Source organism: Dryobates pubescens (assembly GCF_014839835.1).
Source record: "Dryobates pubescens isolate bDryPub1 chromosome 41 unlocalized genomic scaffold, bDryPub1.pri SUPER_41_unloc_1, whole genome shotgun sequence".
Taxonomy (NCBI): Eukaryota; Metazoa; Chordata; class Aves; order Piciformes; family Picidae; genus Dryobates; species Dryobates pubescens.
The window spans coordinates 155325-177961 of NW_026530685.1; the positions used below are offsets into that span (position 1 = coordinate 155325).

General features: G+C 60.6%; 2 protein-coding genes across 2 annotated transcripts; both read right to left on the bottom strand.

Moving 5' to 3' along the window:
- Nucleotides 1-4050: 4050 nt before the first annotated feature.
- Nucleotides 4051-9829, bottom strand: RFX5 (regulatory factor X5). The gene is made up of 10 exons (XM_054179112.1): nucleotides 9719-9829; nucleotides 8658-8788; nucleotides 8139-8172; nucleotides 7659-7741; nucleotides 7363-7494; nucleotides 6534-6650; nucleotides 5914-5995; nucleotides 5460-5661; nucleotides 5191-5276; nucleotides 4051-5075 (listed from the first exon to the last, which is right to left on the bottom strand). Exons 2-10 carry the CDS (start codon nucleotides 8774-8776, stop codon nucleotides 4086-4088), a joined length of 1845 nt encoding a protein of 614 aa, XP_054035087.1. The 5' UTR covers nucleotides 8777-8788; nucleotides 9719-9829; the 3' UTR covers nucleotides 4051-4085.
- A 1206-nt stretch (nucleotides 9830-11035) lies between these two features.
- LOC128899587 (methanethiol oxidase-like) lies at nucleotides 11036-15707 on the bottom strand. The gene is made up of 12 exons (XM_054179123.1): nucleotides 15704-15707; nucleotides 15390-15443; nucleotides 14948-15075; nucleotides 14172-14357; nucleotides 13544-13664; nucleotides 13280-13462; nucleotides 12793-12971; nucleotides 12561-12639; nucleotides 12240-12361; nucleotides 12041-12133; nucleotides 11695-11813; nucleotides 11036-11471 (listed from the first exon to the last, which is right to left on the bottom strand). The coding sequence occupies exons 1-12, from the start codon at nucleotides 15705-15707 to the stop codon at nucleotides 11309-11311; spliced, it is 1431 nt and encodes a 476-aa protein (XP_054035098.1). The 3' UTR covers nucleotides 11036-11308.
- Between the last annotated feature and the right edge of the window lie 6930 nt (nucleotides 15708-22637).

A 22637-nucleotide genomic window follows, 5' to 3' on the forward strand; every position in this document is an offset into this window, starting at 1 on the left:
CAGCTACCTCTCCAGGCTCAGCAGAGCTGCCCCTGCTGCACCTCGCTGCTCTCTGCGGGGCCGCAGCCCCCAGCGGCCGCAGGCACTGAAGCAATCCCGGCCGGAGAGCAGCCTGAGCCGAGCTGACTTCAGCTGCTTCATCCTCCACCCACAGCCACGAGAGGCCAAGTTCCTCAGTGGTGGAACAGCCCCAAGGTCGAGTGATTGAAGCTGAAACCCAGGGAAGCTCCCCCCAGGAGCAGCACCCAAACTCCTGGAGCAGCTGAGGGCTCAGTGCCTGAGGAAGGGACAGGAGCAGAGGGAGAGCTTTGGGAACAGAGCTGAGGCTTTACTGGAGGGACAGGGAAAAAAGGGCAAATGAAAAAGCAAAGTCTCTCTCCTGCCTGACTTGAATAAGAAATATTAACCCTGGCAAGCAACCAGGGGGACAGGATGAAGCCTCACCAAGACATCTGGTCTCGATTACGCTGCGTGGCTTTTTGTTTTGCTCAGCACTGAAGGCCTTCCACATCTTGCTGAGCCTTTGGGGAAGGCCACAGGGCTTGGGATGGGGGCAGGAAACATCTCTGCAGTGCTGGAGGAGAATGAGGATGGGCTGTCAGTGACCCCCACTATGCCCCTTGGAGAGCCCCTTGCTCCTCAGAGAGCTCCTGCCCCTATGAGAGCCTTGGAGAGCCCCTGCCCCTCTCTTGCCCCCTTGGAGAGCCCCTGCCCCTCTCTTGCCCCCTTGGAGAGCCCCTGCCCCTCTCTTGCCCCCTTGGAGAGCCCCTGCCCCTCTCTTGCCCCCTTGGAGAGCCCCTGCCCCTCTCTTGCCCCCTTGGAGAGCTCCTCTGGACTACTACAAACAGTAACTTGCTGCAACTCATCAGGTGACAGCTTAGAGGCTGAGGAAACTGAGGCACAGAGGGACTGTGGAGGAGCTTCCAGCACCACTGCAGTGAGCACAAATTCTTCTGGGGGCACTGCACCTTCTTTCCAATCCCAAATCCCCTTCCAGGAGGGACCAGCAGCAACACAGATGGGCTCCAACTCACTCTCACACCTGGCTGAGGGAGACTCACCCCCTGCACAGCACAAGGGTCTCCTCTGCTTCCAAAGGCCAAGAAAGGGCAGGTTCCAGACATCCTCTGCCCCTACACCTCCCCTGCTGCACCAGGGCTCTGCTGGGAGCCTTCCCTCCCCTGGAGCAGCACAGCTTCCCTCTCCAAGGATGCTCACCATGGAGAGAGCAGCAGAAGGAAAGCAAATAGAAGTGGAATTCTCAGGGAACAGGGCAACAGGAGCCCCAGGCCAGAGCCTGAACCATGCCTAGCACCTCACACAGACAGGATGAGCTCCTCCATCCAACACAACCACCCTGCACCAAGCCTTGGGATGGAGGTGCCCCAAAACCATCCTCAGTATCCCCCAACCTGCCCCTGCTGCCTAGAGCCTGCCCACCAAAGCCCCAACACACCAGACCCAAGCACTGCTGTGCTGGAAGGGGAATCATCAGCTAAAGCAACAGCCATGGAAGACCATGGACTAAGGAGCCCACACCAGACTGAAACCACAGCTGCATCTCCAACAAGAAGTCACAGACCATCAGCTTGGACAAGCAAAGGCCTTGGGCTCAGCCCCAGCCTGGCACTGGCTCTGCAGGAGCAGATCTCTGCACTCCCTCCACCACAGCCACTGCTTCACACCAACAAAGGCCCCAAGGGGAGCTCAGAACCTCCAAGGTGTTGAAAAGTCTCCACTCTCCCAGGCAGCACTGGGACAAAGAGCTGGAACCAGCACTGCCACCCAAAACCCAGCACCGTGCCCCTGGGCTGGGCACTGCTGAGCCCACAGCTGCAGTCCTGGGCTCAGGGTTGGGCTCCTCACTGCCAGAAGGACCTTGAGGGCTGCAGCAGGGCCAGAGAAGGGCAACAGAGCTGGGGAAGGGTCTGGAGAGGAGCAGCTGAGGGAGCTGGGGGTGGTGAGGCTGGAGAGGAGGAGGCTGAGGGAGACCTCAGTGCTCTCTGCAGCTCCCTGAGAGGAGGCTGCAGCCAGGTGGGGGTTGGGCTCTGCTCCCTAGCAACAAGTGACAGACTGAGAGCAAACAGCCTCAAGTTGCTCCAGGGTAGATCCAGGTTGACCATGAGGAACAATTTCTGCCCTGCAAGAGTGGTCAGGGCCTGGCACAGGCTGCCCAGGGAGGTGGTGGAGTCCCCATCCCTGGAGATGTTCCAGAACCCTGTGGCCATGGCACCTGGGGCCGGGGTCTGGTGGCCATGGTGGGGCTGGGTCAATGGTTGGACTCAATGACCTCAGAAGGCTTTCCCAACCCAAACAATTCTATAGTTTCCACCCAGAGCTGTGCCAAATTACTTCCCCAAGCTGCTCCTCAGAGTTTCCCCATGGGATAAGGGGAAGTTGGGCAACAATTGAGTGTTATTCATCATGCCTGAAGTTACCATTGGCTCGAAGCAGAAGTTTCAGGGGGGCAAGGAAAAAGCACTGAGGGGTCCCTGCCCCACGGGAGTGACTTGTCTGGAAGAGCTGCAGCTTGCAGCCCACCACTGAGCCCCCGAGGTGAGGTCCCTGCTCTTTTAGGTGGATATTTCAGGCCGCTACAAAGCACGGGGGGCACCAGATGGCTCCGGGAGGGTGGAGAAAGGGCGGCTGGCAAAGCCAATCATTAATGAGAGTGAGAGCACGCAGAACACCGCCTGGAAAAGCCTCCGAAGGGGCCCTTGGGGCACTTCCCCGCTCGCCTGCGCACCGGGCTCGGCTGCACCCCAGCGCCCGGAGCCCCACCGGCGCCGTGGGACCGAGAGAAGGCGGCTGCGGGGGTTAGAGCCCGCGCTGCCCCCGGGAGGGTAAGGCTGAGGCTCCGCACAAGCCGCGGCAGTACCTGGCGCAGTCCCATCCCGCACGGCTGCCGCTCCGCTCCCGGACACCGACGCTCGGGGCAGCAACGCCGGCGGCTCATCCTTGGGCAGCGGCTCCGCGGAGCTCCGGAGACGATCGGCAGCTGCTGGGGGAGGGTGAAAAATAAGTGTTAAAAGCGGAAAAGATGATTTTCCTGCTCGACCAGGCGCCCTCGGCCCGCCCCGAGCACCGCCGGTGCTGGCGAGCCCGGAAGGCGGCGGAGGCCCCGGCCAGCCCCGCACTGCCCCCGCACAGCCCCGGGAGGAGGCGGCGGCGGCTTCCTCGGCAAGAAGTGCGGGCCGGGGCCGCTGACTGACCCCCCCGGAGCGGCCGCAGACCCGGCCGAGGGAAACCGCTTCCGCCTCCCTGCCTGCCCGGTGCGACGGTGCCGCCGCGGGCCGGGGGGAAGCCGCGGAGAGCAGGCCGGGGCTGTGGTGCGGAGGGGAAAGCAGTGCCTGTACCGGCGCCGGTGCGGCGGCTCCGTACTCACCTGCGCGGCGGCCGGAACGGCGCAGGGAGCGGAGCGGAGCTCAGACGCTGGCGCAGGCCCCGGCCCGGGCTGCCCGCGGCACCGCCTGACCGGGCTGAGGCGCCGGGAGGGCTTGAGCCGTCACAGCGCCCCCTGCTGGCCCGGAGGCACCGGCGCGGCGCGGAGCGGCCGGGCTCCGCCGGGAGGGGGCGGGGCCCACCGGGAGGGGGCGGGGCCCGCCGGGAGGGGGCGGGGCCGCTGCCCCCGGGGCTGGGCGCTGGCGGCGTTGCCCGAAATTGGGTTCTTTGGATTGAAAATCGCCTCTGTCGTCACGGGCATCCCCCAGAGCGCCGCAGGCCAGCAGAGGAGGTCCCTGCACCGCGGCGGCAGCTCCGGAGGGGAAACGTTTCCCCCATCCCACAGCACTGTGTCCCCTCCCCACACTCCCATGTCCCACGTCCCGTGTCCCACCTCCATGTCCTCTGTCATCTACCCACGTCCCGTGGCCCCCAGCCCCCAGCCCTCTCCCCCGAGCCCCATGTCCAGTGTCCCCCTTCCTACTGCCCCACAGCCCCCTCCCCACAGTCACCCCAGCCCCCAGCACAGCCAAAGCCAGGGCAGACAGAGAGACGGACAGAGGCTGATGTTTAATGGCAGGGAGAAGGGCACAGCACGGCGCGGGGGCAGCCAGAGGGGAAGTCAGGGGGTCAGGGCATGGCCCCTAAGTGCCACGGTGGGCACTGAGCCCCACCTGCCCTGGCAGAGCCCCCTGGGACGTGGGGGCACGGGGGGATGGAGGGGCACAGGGAGCCGTGTCCAAGGGTTGGGAGGTGGCAGCGGCAGGGCAGGTTCCTGCCTGTGTCTGTCCATCACAGTGGGCAGCGGAGGGGTCCCCTCCGTCCCGGGGGCCACCTGCAGCGTCGCCCAGGGTGGACCTGGCCTCGGCCGGGCTCCTCTGTGCTGCCGACAGCTTCTCCAGTGCCAGCTCCCGGCTGGCCTTGGCACTGACCCTGCCGTCCTGGATGACGCTGACGTGGGTGGGCAGGCACTTCCCGGCCGGACCGTCCCCGAGGGGGCCGGCGGCACCGCCACCGCCGGGAGCGCCACCGCCGTCGGCACCGAGCCCGCGGCAAAGCTCCGGGGGGGACGCTGCGCCCCCTTCCTCCGGCCTCTTCCGCGGCCGCCCGCGCCTGCGCTTCTGCAGGCCGTCCCCGGCCGGCTCCGGGGGACGCTTGGAGGCCTTGGGGCGCTGCAAGTCCTGGGGACCGGGACCCTCGCCGCTGCCCCCCGCGCTCCGGGGGTTGGCAGGACTCTCGGCCGTGCCGGGGACGCCGACGCCAGGCAGCAGCACGTTGAGGACTGGCACAGCTGCTTGCTGGCTCAGCAGCCCTGCCGGCCCGTTGGCCCCCGGGGCCAGCCCGAGGGGCATGGAGGGGGACGCTGTGCCCACCGGCAGCGGCAGGGCCACCTTGACCGTGCCCCCCAGGGGGGTAGCCGTGATTTTGGGTGCCAGGACGGGAGGGGAGGAGCGGATGGTGGTGGCACCGGGCGCCATGGGTCGCTCCACCGGTGGGATGCGGGGCAGGAGCAGGGGCAGGCGGGCGACCAGGGCATTCACCTGGGGGCTGCTGGCAGCCTTGGGGGGCTCCGGAGGCTTCTTCTTCTCAGGACGAGGTGGGATGGGGGGCTTGGGGCTGCTGTCCTTCTTGGTCTGCAGGCAGAGGGAGGAGCTCGCAGGGGATGTTGTGGTGGAGCTTCCCCAGGCACACCCCCAAAGGCTGAGTGGGGCTCCCAGGGGTCCGCACCTGGCCCTGGGGGGGTCTCACCTGGCCCTGGCCCTCAGGCGCATCCAGGCCGTTCTTCTTCGCGGCCGATGGCGCCCGACTCTCACGAGGGATCTTCTCAGTGCTCTCTGCGGGTGCACAAAGGTGACAAAGCTGAGACATCCCCCTGGGCCTCATGGGCTGGCAGCACCCAGGTCACGCCGTGGGCAGCTGGTGTCCAAGGGGACCTCCATCTCCTACCCCCCGTGCCCCTCGTGGGTCTGACTGAGCCCAAGGTGGGGTGAGCAGGGTCCGGGCTCTGTCCCACCCACCTGAGACCACCATGGCCATGACCAGGTCGGCGTGGGCCGAGCGGGAGCTGATGATGTGCTGCTGGATGAGGAACTGAGCCACCTCCACGATGTTGTTGAAGGAGCGCTTGAGGATCTTCTCGGCCCAGTCGCAGGTCAGGGCGCAGGCTGCCTCCATCACCTCGCTGCTGTAGGACTGCACCAGCTCTGCCAGCTCCGACTGCTGCCGGTGGCACACACCATGAGCCCCCGGAGCGTGGGGCACAACACCCCAGGTGCCAACGGGGCCCGATCCTGACATCCTAGCAGGTCACAGAGGCTGGCAGGTCCTTGTCCACCCTCATGAGACAGAGCAGACCCTGCTCCCAGCGAGGGCATCCCTCCACCTCCTGCCTTCATTAGAGCTAACGAGCGAGGAGGTTCGTTAGGTCTTGGGCTGCTGGAGCCCAAGCTGTGGAAGGAGCAGAGGACTTACAGTCTCAGTCACTTTGAGGTCCAGGCTGGGCAGGGGTGGCAGGCTGACCACCGTCTTCCTCCGTATCCCGCTGTAGCAGTATGTTTGGCAGGGTTAAGGCCTTCTGCTGGCACAAGAACATGGCCGTGACAGGGCACGGCTCAGAGGGGCTTGTGGGGCTCAGCATGGGTCTGTTCTGAAGGTGTGACAGCAGCTGGCCCCACACCAAGCTGGGATGTCACCTCTGGGGTGTCCTCCTCGCCCACCACAAGCTGCCTTGAGCAAAGATGGGGTAATACCAAAGCCCCTCTCAGACAACAGGCTGCCCAAGAAGGTCGTGGATGCCCCCTCCTTGGAGGTGCTCAAGGCCAGGTTGGAAGAGGCCTTGAGCAACCTGGGCTGGTGGGCTCCCTGCCCATGGTCTGGATGATCTTGAAGGTCCCTTCCAACCCAACCCATTCTATATTTCTCTGCATCCATGAACTGAGTTGAGCCCTCAGCTGCAACACCACAAACCATCCCCTCAGAGCTACCAACCACCACCTGGTGAGCAACGGAAGAGCAGGAGGAGCAGCAGCAGCTGTCAGCAGCAGCTGTCACCAGCACTTCCTGGGGGGGTTCCTGAGCCAGCTGAAGGATATTTGGACTGCCCTCGGCCCCCCAGGCGCCGAGCTTTGATGTTGGGGAAGATCTCCCTGATGATCTTGCCGAAGTTGGCGGCGCTCAGCGGGCGGCAGCAGAGGTTGTCGCAGTATCGCCTGCGGGGGACGCGCAGGTTAGAGCCCTCCAGCCCCTCCTGCTGCCCCCCAGCCCCTCCTGCTGCCCCCCAGCCCCTCCTGCTGCCCTCCAGCCCAGCTCCTCCCTGCTGCCCTCCAGCCCCTCCTGCTGCCCTCCAGCCCAGCTCCTCCCTGCTGCCCTCCAGCCCCTCCTGCTGCCCTCCAGCCCCTCCTGCTGCCCCCCAGCCCCTCCTGCTGCCCCCCAGCCCCTCCTGCTGCCCTCCAGCCCAGCTCCTCCCTGCTGCCCTCCAGCCCCTCCTGCTGCCCTCCAGCCCAGCTCCTCCCTGCTGCCCTCCAGCCTCTCCTGCTGCCCTCCAGCCTCTCCTGCTGCCCTCCAGCCCAGCTCCTCCCTGCTGCCCTCCAGCCCAGCTCCTCCCTGCTGCCCTCCAGCCCAGCTCCTCCCTGCTGCCCTCCAGCCCAGCTCCTCCCTGCTGCCACAGCTCCTTTCAGCAGCTCAAGGCTGAGCTGGGCTACTCTCAAACAATCCCAAGACAGAATCAGCCAGGTTGGAAGAGACCTCCAAGATCACCAAGTCCAACCAATCACCCAACCCTAACTAATCAACCAGACCGTGGCACTGAGTGCCTCATCCAGGCACCTCCAGGGATGCTGACCCCCCACCCTCCCTGGGCAGCCCACCCCAATGGGCAGAGCGACCTCCCTGGGCAGAGAAGCCCCTCAGGCCTGTGCTCACTTGTAGGCGTCGTAGACGTCCTGCTTGGGCAGGCAGGTGTCTGTGTGCTCCTCCAGGTGGTTCCGGATCCAGTTGCAGGCATGCATGTACTCAGCTGTGCTCAGTGAGCTCAGGTCCAGGCTGCTGCTGCTGCTCCCATGGCAGCCCCAGGTGAACATTTCATCAGCAGAGAAGTGACACAAGCAGGACAGGAGAAGGCAGAGCAGTGACAACCTCCACCTGACCTCTCATCATCTGTGTCCCCCCCACCAGCACCCAGGCAGCCCCTCTGCTCTCCCAGATCCTCCAGCACCCACCTCTTCTCCCCCAGGCTTGGTCCTGATGGCAGCTGGAGGTAGAGGTAGAGCTTGTCGTTGTCCGAGAACTTCTGGACATCTTGCTATGGTCAAAGGGTCCACAGGGAGGGGAAGAATGGACCAGAGACAAAGAAAGTTTAAGGATCCAAGCCAAGGGAGAGCTGTGGTGCTCTTGTTAGCCTCTCAACAGCAGCAACTGAAGGGGCATTGAAACCAGAGCAGCTCTGCCAGCAGGAACACAGGAACCAGCTAAAGGGGCTCCCAAGAACTGCCCCTCAAGGGCTGTCCCCCACAGGGCTGGGGCAGCAGGTGCCATACCCCTGGGCAGGGGTTTCTCAGGGTCAATCCCTACAGCCAGCTCCTGACTAGATGGAGAACAGAACCAGGCCAGACCCAGGGTCCTGTTTAGCCAGAAGAGGCAGAAGGTAGGGATGTGCCATTTCCCTCACCCTCAGCACCGGGCGCCATGGGGGCACTCACCAGGATGGAGTCGACCTTGTTCTGCACAGATTTGCTGTGGGGGACAGAGACAAGAGGAGTCAGAGCAGAGCAGCACGTGGAGTGCTCCCCAACCCACCCAGCTCCCAGCCATGGCCACTGCCCAGGGCCCTTCCACAGAAGTGCCAAGACAGGGACAGCAGAGAATGGAGAGCCAAAGGCTGCCTGCACCCATGGCTCAGCACAGGCCCTGTCCCCATGCTCCAGGTCTCCCAGAGCACCATGACCCCACTCCAGAGCTGTGTGCTCTACCCTGACCCCAGGGAGAGCAGAGAGGTGGAAAACCACATCCCAGGGGGTCACAGAAGGTGATGGCCTGGATTCATTCTGCGCCCAAACCGAGCAGCAAGCTGCTGGTGGGGCTGTGCTGTGGCCAGCACTGAGCACAGGACCGAGCATGGCAACAATCAACCCTCTGGTCCCTCTCGGGCTGGAAGTGACTCAAGTCATGAAAGGAATCCACGTTTGGCAGTGCTCAGAGTGGGAGAGAGCTGCCCTTACGAGATGCTGCTCCTGAGCTCCTGCAGCAGCGTGCTCGGCTCGGCCGCGCTGCCCCGGCAGCTGCTGGGGGACAGACTTCCCTTCTTGGCGGCGTGGGAGCTCAGCTCCTCATCAGCCATGACATTGGGGTCCTGCTGGGAGCAGCCAGCCACAAACTCAGCTGAAAAAAACAAGGAAGAAAAACCCTTTAGAGTTGTTGAGTCCACACTGCACCCCCACGGGACTGACCTCTGGCCCCCAGGCTGGGCTTGGGGAGGGAAGGAGGGACTGACCTCTGGCCCCCAGGCTGGGCCTGGGGAGGGAAGCAGGGACTGACCTCTGGCCCCCAGGCTGGGCTTGGGGAGGGGAGGAGGGACACAGAAGGGCAGACAAGGGGTGGGTAGCAGTGGGGCTTAGTGCAGCCCAAAAGTCGCCCACCCTCAGCCACCACCAGTCCTGGTCTAAAGGTGTGCCCCAGCTCTGTGGGCTGAGCTCCATCAGCTGGACACAAGCCACCAATAAGCATGAACAGGGTCCCAGCCGTCCCAGGAGGGACACTGCCAGCAGCAGAGGCACCCACCCGGCTCTGGGTACCCTGTTCCTGGCGGGGGACAGTGGTGCTGGGAGGCACTGGAGAGCGTCTCTGGTCCAGTGCCCCCAGCAGGGACCAGAAGGGCAAGTCCCTGCTGTCTTGGGGATGCTGAGGGGAGACTGTGCCAGTCCTCTGGCTCCCGGGGATGGATGCGAGTCCCCAGCGTGGTGGGGACAGGGCAGCAGGACAGGTCCCCAGGAGCACGGGGACACAGGACACCAAGAGGGCAAGTCCGCGGGAAGAGCAACACCTGAAGGGGAGGTCCCCAGGAGCATGGGCACAGGGACCAGGAGCCCTCCAGGGGCATGAGGACAAGGGGCACCGGGAGGCAGCGCACCACAGGCAGCGGCACCAGGAGAGGAGGTCCGCCGGGGACATGGGACACCTGGGGGTGGGGGCTCCGTGACAGCGCCGCTGGCGGCTGCCGGGAGGGACCCAGGCCGGGGTGCAGCGGGCTCCTGCCGAACCCCTCTCCCTGACCCGCACCCACCTGCGGCCGGCTACAGCCGGGGCGCGGCTCGCCTCATGCCCGCCGGGTGTGCTCGGACGGGGCCGGGCCGGTTCGGGTCTGCTCGGACGGGGTCGGTTCGGTTCGGGGCTGCTCGGACGGGGCCGGGCCGCTTCGGGTCTGCTCGGGCGGGGCCGGGCCGGTTCGGGTCTGCTCGGACGGGGCCGGGCCGGTTCGGGTCTGCTCGGGCGGGGCCGGGCCGGTTCGGGTCTGCTCGGACGGGGCCGGGCCGCTTCGGGTCTCTTCGGGCGGGGTCGGTTCGGTTCGGGTGGGCTCGGGCCGGTACCCGCCACGTGCCACTGCCCCGCGCGCAAACGGAACCGAAAGTGCAGCCCCCGCCCCCCGCTCCCGGCACGCGCCCGCGGGCCCCCACCGGATGCTTTTTTCTGATTGGTGACAGCGCCGCCGGTCTGCCCGGATACTGCGCTTTCCGTTTATGCGATTGGTCGGTCAGGCTTTCCTACCCGGATACAAGCGGGGTCGGGCCTCTGAGTGGTGGTGCGAGAAGTGAAGTCTGCCTAGTAACAGGCTTCTGATTGGTGGAGCAGGAGGAGGAAGCAGGAATGTAAACGAACCTCGGAGCGACGGCTGCGCAATGTGTGTGCAAGTCCCGGGGACGTTCCGGAGGTGGAGGCAGGTTTTGGTTCTGCTCTGCTGCGCCCCCGTGCGGCCTCATCTGGAGTACTGGGTAATAAACATAAGGAGCTGCGCTGGAGTGTCTACTCCGTGTGTTCTTCCAGCCCTTCACCTATCCTAGAGCCCTGCTAGAACCAAAAGGCTGCTTTGGGCGATGCCAGCCCCGGGTGGCTTGGACAAGGTAGGTTTGTTTGGGGCAGAAAAAGAACAAAAGGTTGCCAGGTCGCACTGTAAACCCTGTTCCACAGGAGCCCATCCACAGCCAGAGCATGTAAAGGCAAACAGGAAGCTCTAGGAAGCCCAGCAGGGACTGCTGCAGGGTCCTGGGGGAAGCAAGCCCCTGAGGGGGTCGCTGAGCACTGTGGCTTTTGCTTGCCTCTGGAACTGCTCTGAAAGGCTTCCAAGAAAGAGACGTGAAGCTGCAGCTGATGCAAGGCAGTTTTATTGGCGGTTAAAGCAGAGCTCCAGAGCAAACCAGTGGCAGGGAGCAGGCAGCTCTCTTCAGAACAAAGCTCTTCCCACGCCTGTGGCTGTGGCACATCGACCCCAGCATGGGGGGAGGGGAGCCCAGAGGGCTCTCGCGCCAGCGGCAGGCTGAAGGCAGGAAGGACCTGGCTGAGGAACAACAGCTCAGAAGAACTGGGCACAGAGCTTGGCTTGTGGCCTGCACAGCTCTGAGCCTGACACCTGCCCTGGGCCCTGCTGTGAGCATCAGGCCCAGGGATGGCTTTGCACTGAGAACAAGCCTGGGAACAGGCTGCGTGTCGCCGCTCACTGGTCTGCTGCACCAAGCCCTCCCCCAGAGCTTCTCCAGCTCATGGTAGCAGAAACTGAGACTCCAGCAAGTGAGAGGGACCCCAAAGCCAACTAAGCCACACTCTTCCCTAATGGCTGCACTACAGGAGAGGGAGAAGCAGGGAGCGTCTCAGGTGGTGTCTAGGCCAAGGTCTCAGAGGTGGAATCTCCAGAGGGGAAGCGAATGTCATGGGCAAGGCAAGGCCCATTGGGCTCCTTGCCAAAATCCACCAGGAAGTTCTTGTTGACGCTCAGGCCTCCCTTCTCCGTGTCCACATCGATCTGCAGCATGACAGAGCCTTCCCTGCGAGGGGACAAGAACGCAGCCGTCGCAGAGAAGCAAAGAGGGGCCTGCCCAGGAGACCCTGCCCAGGAGACCCTGCCCTTCACCCTCCTGCTGCCCCCCAGCATGAGGAATTTCTCCTGGAGACCTCCTCTGCTGCAGGCAGAGGGGAGAGGCTCCTTCCCTCCCCATCTCAGACACAGAGCACCCCAAAGAGGCCCCTTTGCTCCCAGATGAGCCTCACCTGACCAGGTTGGGGTAGAACTGCTTGTCCCATGTGCTGTAGAAGGAGTTGGTGACGTACAGCCTCTTGCCATCCAGGCTGAGCTGCATTTTGCTGGGGCCACCATAGATCCTCTTGCACTGAGGGCACAAGAGAGAGCAGAGATGTTCCTGGCTCCTGCCTGTGAGCCGCCCAGCAGAGGAGAAGCAGGGAGCAGAGCGCAGCTCCTGCTGCCCTCCCTGCCCCAGGCAGCTCGCAGGCACTGCAGCCACAGCGGCCCCACAGTGGAGACCGACCCCAGAGAGAGCATTGTGAGAGCAGAGCCAAAGCCACAGGAGCCCGGAGGCAAAGAGGCTGCAGAACTCACCTTGACCACCAAGGGCTCAGGCTGGCACTTCAGCTCCTCATCTCTGCACACAGTCACAGGTCCTCCTCTGAGGATGCTGCCTCCTACAAAGACCTGGAAGCAAAGCAGTGCGAGGCAGGTTGGCTTCTCACCCCCCCAGCAGCAGAGGCTGCTAAGGAGGCCCAGAGTGCAAAGCCTGCTGCTGCTGCTGCTGCCTCACCTGTCCCACCAGCCGGGACTTGCAGTGCTTGGAGAGCTCGTACTGGCGGATGTCTCCGTGCAGCCAGTTGCAGAGATACAGGAACTTGTCATCCAGGGAGATGATGAGGTCAGTGGTGAAGGCTGGGACACACAAACAGAGAGCTCCAGAGGAGGCAGCAGCAGCAGCACAGGAGCCTTGCCTCAAGCCCCAGCTGCCTTCCCTCCCCACCGTGCCGGGGGTCGTGCCTCCAGCACAAGAGACCTGCTGCAGGGCTCAGGCTCGGGGTGGGGCAGAAGGCTCCGGGAGGAAAAGGGAAGGAGCAGCTGGGGGCACACAAACCTGGCATCTTGGGCATAATCCATCCTGTCACGTCCTTGGCTGGGATCCGGATCACCTCCTCCACCGCCCAGTTTTCCCTCTGCACCAGGAGCACAAAGCAGCAGGAGTGATGCTGGCTGCGGAGCCCCGAGTGCTGCAGGAGCTCCCTGCCCCTCCTTCTGCCTGTCTGCTCCCCCCGAGCTCTCCCTGCTGCTCCTCCCCCTGCAGCTCGCCCCGGCTCTGGAGCACTCACCTCGCACTTGTAGAAGCGGTAGATGATGCCGCTGAGGGCACAGGCGACGTAGCCCTCGGCAGCCTCAGGGTTGTGCAGGAATTTGACACTCAGGGGCAGGGAGTCCTCCCCCAGGTCAAAGCACTGGGTCAGGCTGCGGCAGGACAGGTTCCACACGTTCAGGCGGCGCCCATAGACCCCTGAGGAGAAGGAAAAGCAGCTGAGGAGAGTTGGGGACAGCCCGTGGAGAAGTCCCTGCCCCAGGTGCCCCCAGACAGGGAGAGCCCTGGCAGCGAGCAGCCAAAGCAGCAGAGGAGCTGCAGCGGTTTGGGGAGCAGCAGGGGAAGCTGGGACCAGCCTGCCCTGGGGACAGATGCTGCACCTGCTGCAGCTCTTGCTCTCAGATGGTTTGGGGAGGACTCTGCCTGTCCCCTCCCTCTGCTGGCTTCAGCCCACAGCCAGCACCTCGGGGCGCTGTGGCTCGGCACCTGCACCCGCATCGCCTCACCTTTCTTCAGGTCATCAGGATTGAACCCACGTCCTGCTCGTCTCGGGACCATCCCGGCCGAGCTGATCAGCACGTTGTGGCGTGGCTGGTACCAGAAGTCGTAGCCAGTTGGGGGAGCCTCGCACTCATTTTCCCAGTTGCCCTTCAGCTCAAAGGTCTCTCCATCCAGCACGACGAATCCACCTGGGGTGCAGGAGGGGACTGCTCACAAACCACACTCATCCACACCAGTCGGTGTCCTGCTGGAAGGATTCCAGAACTCACCCTTCCCGTGGCCAGCTGCATCCCCTGTGTTGGCAATCAGGACGTCCCCGTTGGGCAGGCTGTGGACCACAGCCAGGTATCCTTTGTTGCACTTCCAGAAGACATCCACTGGCTCAATTGTCTGGAAAATTGGACACACAGCCCTCAGCCCCCAGCTGCTCAGCTGATTTCACACTCCCCAGCAGTGCCTGTGGCCACCAGAGACTTCTAGAACTCTCTGACACTTGCAGGAGCTTCCTTCCCAAGAGCTCACACTCCTAGGACCTGCTGGTCCTTGCAGGGGTCACAGAGCCTCTTGGCTTCCCTCTACACAGAGCAGATTGCAGCAACACCTAACTCAGAGTCCCTTGTCTGCCCCCCTCACCATTTGGGTGGGGAGCAGGTGTTGGGTGTTGGGTGACTTCCAGTGATCAAACCCTCTCTGAGCTCAGCAGCCCCACAGGAAGGAACACAGCAATGGTTGGAGCCTTCCTCGGTGTGCCAAGGAGAGAGCTGGGAAGGAAACTCAGCTCTCAAATCAGGGTGGAAGGAAGACGAAGAGAGAAGCCTTCTTCCCTTGGTGTTATTCCAGAAGGACCAGTTCCCAACTCCTTCTCAGCAAGCTGTCTTTGAATCACCTCAGGCCTACCTTGCAGAGCTTGGGAGCCCGGCACTGTGACCCCACATCCACCACATAAATGCGGGAGGAGATCAGAGAGGGGAGGATCAGCTTGGTCCTTTTCGCTGCGGCACTGTCAAAGCAGCTGCAGGCAGCGCTCCAGCCCGCGCAGTGCAGCTCGTCTTTGAGGTTGGGCATGGGCAGGCGGTGGATCACCTAGGCAGCCAAGAGAGAGTTGAGTTCACACAGGGAGGCAGGAGACCCTGGCACACAGGTGCAAGCTGCAGCCTGGAGGTGAGCCCACCACTCCCTGTGTGGAGCTGAACTGCCACTGAGCAGTCTGAAGATGCTCTGTAGGTGTAGATGATTTGGAAGAACTTGGGAAGAGGTCCTACACCACGAGGGTGGTGAGACAGTGGCACAGGTTGCCCAGAGAGGTGGTGGAAGCCTCATGCCTGGAAGCTTTTGGGGCTCTGAGCAACCTGATCTACTGTGAGGTGTGCCTGCCCATGTCAGGAGGTTTGGACCTGATGATCCTTGGGGTCCCTTCCAACTCCAACACTTCTACAGTTCTATGACAGTTTGGGTTTCTGCATCCTCCAGCTGGGTTTCCCATTAAGGATGGGATTCCCTGGAAGTGAGATGGGAATTGAGTCAGAGCTGACTTGTTCCCAGGAAATGAAGGTGAAGATGTTTTAAGTACAGCCAGAGGGCAGTGGAAAACAGGAGATGTTACAGATCTGTCACATGGAGCCAGCAGTGGTGACCATCCCAGGGAAGAAGCCCAGCAGTTGAGACACAGGTACCTGGCCATAGGTTGGAGACCTGGGGTTGAGGTCAACGGTGGCCAGGAAGTCAGGCTGGTCGTTGCATGTCTCCCTGTAGGTACAGGTCACGTAGGCAACCTCCTCCCTAGGAGCTGGGTGGACAGAAAGTTGGTGTTAAACCAGGCCATGAACCATCCAGGAAGCAACAGCAAAGCTTCAGCCACTCTCAGGTGGGACTCAGCTTCTTTTTCTGGCCACCACAACCTTCCTCCTTGCTCACTGACAGCTGGTGGGCAGTGCAGCCCTGGTCCATCAGTGACCCAGAGGGAAGAGACCACCACCAGTGGATGTCCACAGAGGTACCGTTCACCACTGGTGGGGGAAGGCCCTCAGCACAGCCTCTTCATCCCTGGTGGTCTCCACTACCATGCAGCTCCTCCCCAGACACCACCCACCCCAGGAGAGGCTGAGCAGGACTTGCCTTTCACAGCGTCTGGGCAGGTGGGGTACTCGTAGCACTGAACTCTGCATCTGTCTGAAGGGAGAAGAAGCAGGTGAGAAATGTCCACGTCCTAGAAGCTGTCTCCTCAAAAGCCTCTGTCCCACCCAGTGGACTTCCTCAGATGCAACTCCAGCCTTCAGGCCCTCCATTCTCCTTCCTGCAGTGCTGCAGAGGCACAAAGCTCCCAGTGCCCAAGTGGGTTCCCAGCTGGGATGTCTGCAGCCCGCAGGCAGCGGCTGGAGCCGGAGCCAGGCTGGAGCTGCTGTGGCTGTGGGGAGTGCAGAGTCTCTTACCCATGCTGAGGCCTTTGGGTCACTCTCGTCAAGAGCAGAGGTGCTGGAGGTGCAGCTTGCTGTCTGCTTTGCTGGAGGGGGTTGTGATGTGCTGAAGGTGCTCAGAGGGGACCTTATATACAGGAGCAAGGGGTGGGGGGAGAAGCCACCTGGCAAGGGAGGAGCCATCGCCGCTCAGCGTTTGGGAGGTGCCAGACCACGCTGCGCCTTGTTTCCGCCTTGGAAACCACCAATCTGGGGGAAAATCTGCTGGCCATGCAGGTCTTTTCCCTAAACACAGCCTCCTGTATCTGATCCTGGGGCTGAGGCCATGTCCAGGGCACTTCTTCAGGCTCTGGAAGCCTCCACGGCCCAGCCACGACAGCAGCTCACGAAAGCCATCCCCCATGCCCAGGTTGCTGCCATACAAATGTGCAGAGGCTGCAGATTCCAGAGGAGGGCTGAGAAGCCCAGCTAGATAATGGGCCCCAGCAGCAGCCTCCTGCCAATTACAAGGCTGGAGCATGAGGAGCTCACCCAGAACACCTGTGGAAGCTGGACCCTGGCAGAAGGCACCTCTCTGGGGGCGGCTGAGCTGAAGGCACCACAGGCAACCTGGCGTGAGCTCAGTGAGCCCAGCCCAGAGGTGCCTCTCCCCAGGCTGGAGAGGTCTGGAGCTCCAAGGGCTGCAGAGTGGGAGACAGCAGCAGTCAGAGGAGGGAGGGGGCTGCAGCAGTGCTGAGCTTGGATGAGGAGCTGCTGGTGTCTCCCAGAGAGCTGGAAGACTCCCGAGGCTGGAAATGGGTGCCTCAGGAAACAGAGTTTGTGCCCTTGTTGATGCAACACCTCCAAGGTCAGGACGTGCCTGGTGCCTCTCAGCTTTGCATCTCCCTGTGGGAAAGCCAAGCCAGCTCTGGAAAAGGGGAACCTTTAGGGTTTGGGACCATCCAGCACCGTTCCTGCCTCAGCAGTAGCCACTTGCTCTCCCCACCAGCCTGCTCAGTGAACACTGAGAGCCATAGGGTAGGCACCAATGCCGTGAAGTGCCTGGCACCGGTGGGGTTGAAACTGGACTGAACTGCCACAAACCAGACCCAGAACAGTAAAGGCTTCCTTAAAGGCTCTGAGGTGCTGGAGTGCAGCATGCTGGAAGAAGGGTCCCCTCATGAGGTCAGCATGACCTTGGCTGTCAGCAGCTGCCAGGCTACAGCAGGAAGAGAACACCAAGTGCCATGGAATGTGAGTCTCATCAGATCTTGTGGAAGAGCTCCTCAGTCTGTGGGCAAATTACATGGGATAAGGAATTGCTCCACACAGGAATGCAGAACCATCTGGCAGTGCCATTAGAGAAGCCCTCAGGAGATCTCTATCAGAGGAGAGCACAGATTTGCCATCTCACCAGGGCTGTAATTAAATGGCTTCCAGAAGAGCACCTCAAACGTGCCAGGCAGCCACGGGAGCAGGCCCTTGGCCTTTGAGTGAGGGGCAGCAGAGTGCTTCATTTGTTCATCAAAATCCATCTCAGCAGTGCCAGTGCCAGGGGGGCATCATCACCTACCACAGCCACACAGCGCCAGGCCACCTGACAGGCTCCATCCTGGGCAAGTCAGAGATCTCTCAAGGCAAGGAGGTGACGTTGAAATAATATCCTGCATGAAAGGAGAAAGCCAAACTGGATTAAGGCACTGGGGTCCACACTGGACTTCAGGAGGTCAATGTAGCTCCTGGTGTGGTGTCTACAGGGTGTCACCACCTCCAGATGAAAGGAGACTCAGTGACAGACCACTGCCCTTCCACGCTGGAAAGAACAACTGACAGCCAGTGCCATGAGAGCCACGTGCAGAACATCAGCTCCAATTCCACCCTCATGGTATCTGAAAGTTAAACCCTCCCACTTCAGCTGGGTGAAGCCTGCCAGCTGTGGAAGCAGCTGGTACAGCCTCCTCTGATGCAGCACAGAAGGCTCTCCCTGCTGCTTTCCCAGGACAGCTTTCAGCCTGGGGCTGCCTTGCGCAGCACCTGCAGCCTGTCAGTGCTGCAGTTCAGCAGGCTGCAGCTCACACGTGGCAACATGCAACGTGTTCCTTGGACAAGTGCAAGCAAAGAGCCTGTTTCCATCTCAGATTCCCAGAGGCAAACTGTTCCATGTCTCCTAAAGGCTGACAAAGAGGTGCAAGGGTTGGGAACCAGCCTGGCTTCCCCTCATCACTGGGCAGGATTCGAGAGCTCACACCCTGAGAAGCATCAGGGAGGCCTCAGTTCAGGAGCAACTCCATAGCAGAGCTATCAGAACAACTCAGCATGGCCTTGCCCTCATCACTGCTGGCCTGCTCAGAGCTCCCCATTGCTCTCTTGGTGCTTGGTTGGTTCCTCTTTGCAGGCTTCTGCTGTCACGACGTGCATGTCTCACTGCACCTTCCTCTGGCACCTGCACACCTGCTCATTAAAAGTTCATTACTCTTGCCCTCATTAACCACCTTTGCTGGTCATCCCATCTGGCTTCCCCTGGTGACGTCTCTGGCATCCCTCACCAAAGCCAGCTGTGGGGAGCAGAGTTTTCTCATTAAGCTGATGGCAGGGAGGATAAGAGCAGGCTCAGCAGCACCGGCGAGCCGGCGCGCCGTGGGGAGCGGACAGCTCCACCAGCGCGGTCTGCTCGTGGCCCGGCAGCAGCTGCTGCGGCCGGCAGAGATGGGAAGCCACGGCATGGGAAAGCAATCAGGGGCTCCACCGACAGCCCCTGCTGAGGTGGCAACTGCTCCCCTCCTCCTGACCATCTCCTGCAGCCCTGATAAGGAAGAACATGCTGGAATTGAGCAGGTGATGCAATGGAGTGCAGACTGGCACAGGACGCAAATGTGCTGGGGTCAGACCTTGCCTCACCGACAGCACCAAGCCATTTGATTTCCTTCCAAAGTCCACCAACCTCCTTTGAGAAAGAAAGCTGAGGTTATGGACAGAAAGCTGGGCTTATGGACAAAGGATCCAAATCCTGAAGGAAGTGCACCCCACATTTCCTGTTCTGTGTCTAAGCTAAGGGCTCCTTTTTCAGAGCCTGTTTGGTGTTTGCCTGCACAACCACTGCAGGGTAATCCCAAAGTCCTCTTCCGTGCATCGTGTTCCAGAAGCTCCAGATTCCATCTCCTTCCCAGAAGCATCTTACACAGCTTGAGAGCTGAAGAGTTTGTTCTCCTATCCACCACACAAGACCAGGAAAAAGCCAAACTCAGGGCTATCAGCTTGTTCCTTGTCCTTGATGACACAGCTACACAACACTTGGTGCCTCCATTCCACCACCCTACAGTGGTGATGCTCATCGCTCAGGTTGGGCATGATGGTAGAGAGCACAGCCAGAGACAGGCAGAGCTGCAGAATCATAGAATCAGCTGGGTTGGAAAAGCCCTCCAGGATCATCAAGTCCAACTGATCACCCAACCCTAACTAATCAACCAGACCCTGGCACTGAGTGCCTCATCCAGGCTTTGCTTAAACACTTCCAGAGACATCGACCCCACCGCCCTCCCTGGGCAGCCCATCCCGATGGGCAACCTCTGGGAAGAGCTTCTTTCTAGGATCAAGCCTAAACTTCCCCCTGCACAGCCTGGGGCTGTGTCCTCCTGCTGCTGGTTGCCTGGGAGAGGAGCCCAACCCCCACCTGGCTACGACCACCCTTCAGGTAGTTGTGGACAGCAATAAGGTCTCTGAGCCTCCAAGTGGCAGGGAGTAAAGGAGCCCTTCATGCAACAGTCTCTTTGAGCCTTGCTGCACTGGGACCATCTGTGAGCCCTGGGTGAGGGCTGATGTTTGGTGGCACATCTGTGGCTGTGAAGTGGAGAGCTCACAGCTGAAGTTCTGCATTTGTTCAGGAGCTGGATTTTACACCCTGTGCTAGCAGCACCTGAACACTGGTGATCAAAATAAATTAGAGCTGTAAAAGTTCGTTCTGAAGCTGGAGATAAACTCTTTGGAGTGCCTTCAACACAGGACTCCAGAGGTCACAAAGCTCTGAGGTGGTTTAGGCAAAGAGCCTCAGGAGAGAATAAAGCAGAGGATCATTTTTCTGGGTGTCACTCGTCTGACCTATTTGAAGTGGCCAAGTGAAGTGACTTGCAACACACTCCCTGGAAGTCCCAGGGGAGAGGGCATAAAGCTCTGGCCAAGAGCAGGGTGGCAGCACTGGGATCACCCTTCCCCACCACAGCCCACAGCGACAACTGGAGCAGCCCAGCTGAAAGCCACATCCTCAGGTTGTGATTTCAGGCAGCGACTCCAAGCCCCACCGAAGGGTGCTGCCCTGTGCATCCCTGGGGAGATGGACCCTGAGTCACCTGGGCAGCAGTGGATCAGCTCCTTCCACCCAGCCCTCCCACCATGGCCTCATTGCTCCGTCTGACATGGGAGGAGCAGCAGCACCACGCAGCTGGGGAGGAAGGGCCAGCAGGACCTGCTTTTGCTCCTCTTCCATGCCTCTGCTTCAAGATGGGTATCAGCAGCTGCTCTTCAGTCCCCACCAGTGCTGCAACCCAGACTCCAATCTTGTCACAGGTGAAAAGGAACCAAGTTGACTTTTCTCTCCCAGAGGAGAAGCCCCACCCCTGGAGATATTCAGGGTCAAACTTGATCGAGTCCTGAGCAGCCTGATCCAATTGGAGATGTCCCTGCTGACTGGAGGGGGTTGGACAAGATGACCTCTGAGGGTCTCTTCCAACGTGATGCATTCTGTGATGCTGTGAAATTGAAGCCAGGACTGCACACGCTGGGCAGCTCCCCAAACATTTCAGGTTCCTCTCCAAGGACTCACTTTTATCTGTGGTGAAACAGCCCAAAGCCCTTCTCCAGTCTCTGCAACATCCCCTGCAAAAGACTTTAAGAGCCAGCCAGATCATCCTCATTTCCCTGGCAATGTCCAGCTGGAAAACAAAGGTCACATCCACACCAGGGGCAGTTCCACATATTCAGCCCAGCTTCCGAACTCCAGAATGAGCAAATGCTGCAGAAGTTCAGCAAGAAGCCTTCAGGAGGGTTAGGAGATCTCAATCCCCATCTGCTGCAGCCTGCAGATTAGAGGGGAGTAAATCAGGTGGAAGTGCCAAGAGCTGAATGAGGAGGGGCTGAGGGAGCTGGGTTGGGGCTTTGCATTCTGGAGAAGAGAAGATTGGGAGGGGATTTAATAAATGTTTATAAATAGCAGGGGGCTGAGTGTCAAGAGAGGGGGGCCAGGCTCTGCTCAGTTGTACCCTGGGATAGGACAAGGGGCAGTGGGTAGAAACACCAGCACAGGAGGTTCCACCTCACAGGAGGAGGAACTTCTTCACTGTGAGGTCACAGAGCCCTGGAGCAGGCTGCCCAGAGAGGTTGTGGAGTCTCCTTCCCTGGAGACTTTCCAGCCCCCTCTGGATGCATTCCTGTGCAACCTGCACTGGATTCTATGCTCCTGCTCTGGCAGGGGGGTTGGACTCCAGGATCTCCAGAGGTCCCTTCCAACCCCTAACACCCTGTGATCATGTGAGTATCAGCTGGGATTACTTCTTGCCTCTGCTGCTATCTGGAAGGGGAAAGAAAATGGGAAGTTCCTCTGAAAAGGAACCCCAGGGCCAAATGGAGCAGCCACAGTATCTGCTGTTGCCATGTTTGGTCAGGCCCATGCTTTCCAGTCCTGTAGCTATGAGTCACAAGAGGAGAATTTGGCACATTGATGAGCAGAGCAGTCTAAGGACAACCTCAGCTCCTCATGAAACCTCGGGGGAAAAGCACATTTGGAGAGCTGCTGGAAGCTGTGAGGGACTGGCTTGGGCATGTTGGCTGGCCAGTGAGAGGAGGAGGGTCTGGAGGTAGAATGGGATAGAATAGAACAGAATGGAATGAACTGGGTTGGAAGAGACCTCTGAGATCGTCAAGTCCAACCTATCACCCAACACCATCTAATCAACTCAACCACGGCACCAAGCACCCCATCAAGTCTCTTCCTGAACACCTCCAGTGATGGTGACTCCACCACCTCTAAGGCTCAGAGCAAAGCCACCTCAGCAGCAGGGATGTCCCTGAGAAGGCCGCTCAAAGAAAGCAGCTTTGGAGGTTCAGAACTGGGTGTCACACTGAAGCCATCATGATACACCAGAGAGCTGCAGCAGTGTGTGGCAGTGAAGGAAGCTGCTTCCTTCCCAGGTAAATATGATAAAGGCTAAAGGTTAGAGGGAATCCTCTTTGTATCCTAATGTTTGCAGCCTCCAGAGTGCTGCTGAGTTTGGCTGCAAGCTGTAGCTCGGTGAAGATGCTCAAGACAAAGGGAAGCTGTGTGGACTTGCAGCAGGGTTAGGGTGGCCAGCAGCTGCTGTCCTGTGCAGTGAGCAGGCTGACACTGTGTGGCTGGGATGGGACATCCTGTGCAGCGGGTGAGCAGCAGGAGATGGCCCCACAGCTCAAGGCCCTACAGCTCAAGAAGCTACAGCTCAAGGCCCTACAGCTCAAGAAGCTACAGCTCAAGGACCCACATCTTTTGTGAAAAACTCAGAAAGAGCGAAGAGGCTTTTTAAAGGATTGAGGTCGTTTTGCCAACACCATCCCAAGTGCATGCAGAGTTTTGGGTGAAATCCCTGACTTTGCTGGACCTCAGCTGTGCTAAACTGATGCTGTCCATGTGAATGGATCAAGCTGGACCCAATGTTCTCACCAGCATCAACCCCACAAGGTAACAAACATGAGGAACTGGAGTGTCTACTCCGTGTGTTCTTCCAGCCCTTCACCTATCCTAGAGCCCTGCTAGAACCAAAAGGCTGCTTTGGGCGATGCCAGCCCCGGGTGGCTTGGACAAGGTAGGTTTGTTTGGGGCAGAAGAAGAACAAAAGGTTGCCAGGTCGCACTGTAAACCCTGTTCCACAGGAGCCCATCCACAGCCAGAGCATGTAAAGGCAAACAGGAAGCTCTAGGAAGCCCAGCAGGGACTGCTGCAGGGTCC

Bases quoted from the DNA above. Each gene is read 5' to 3' on its own strand.
- LOC128899587 (XM_054179123.1), bottom strand. The intron at 14,358-14,947 runs GTACCTGTGTCT...TTGGCTGCCTAG, and splicing joins GGTCTCCAACCTATGGCCAG to GTGATCCACCGCCTGCCCAT. The intron at 11,814-12,040 runs GTGAGTTCTGCA...TTGTGCCCTCAG, and splicing joins CTGAGCCCTTGGTGGTCAAG to TGCAAGAGGATCTATGGTGG.
- RFX5 (XM_054179112.1), bottom strand. From the start codon at position 8,776: ATGGCTGATGAGGAGCTGAGCTCCCACGCCGCCAAGAAGGGAAGTCTG. The intron at 7,495-7,658 runs GTGGGTGCTGGA...CTGCCATGGGAG, and splicing joins CCAAGCCTGGGGGAGAAGAG to CAGCAGCAGCAGCCTGGACC. The intron at 5,662-5,913 runs GTAAGTCCTCTG...TGCCACCGGCAG, and splicing joins ACCTCAAAGTGACTGAGACT to CAGTCGGAGCTGGCAGAGCT.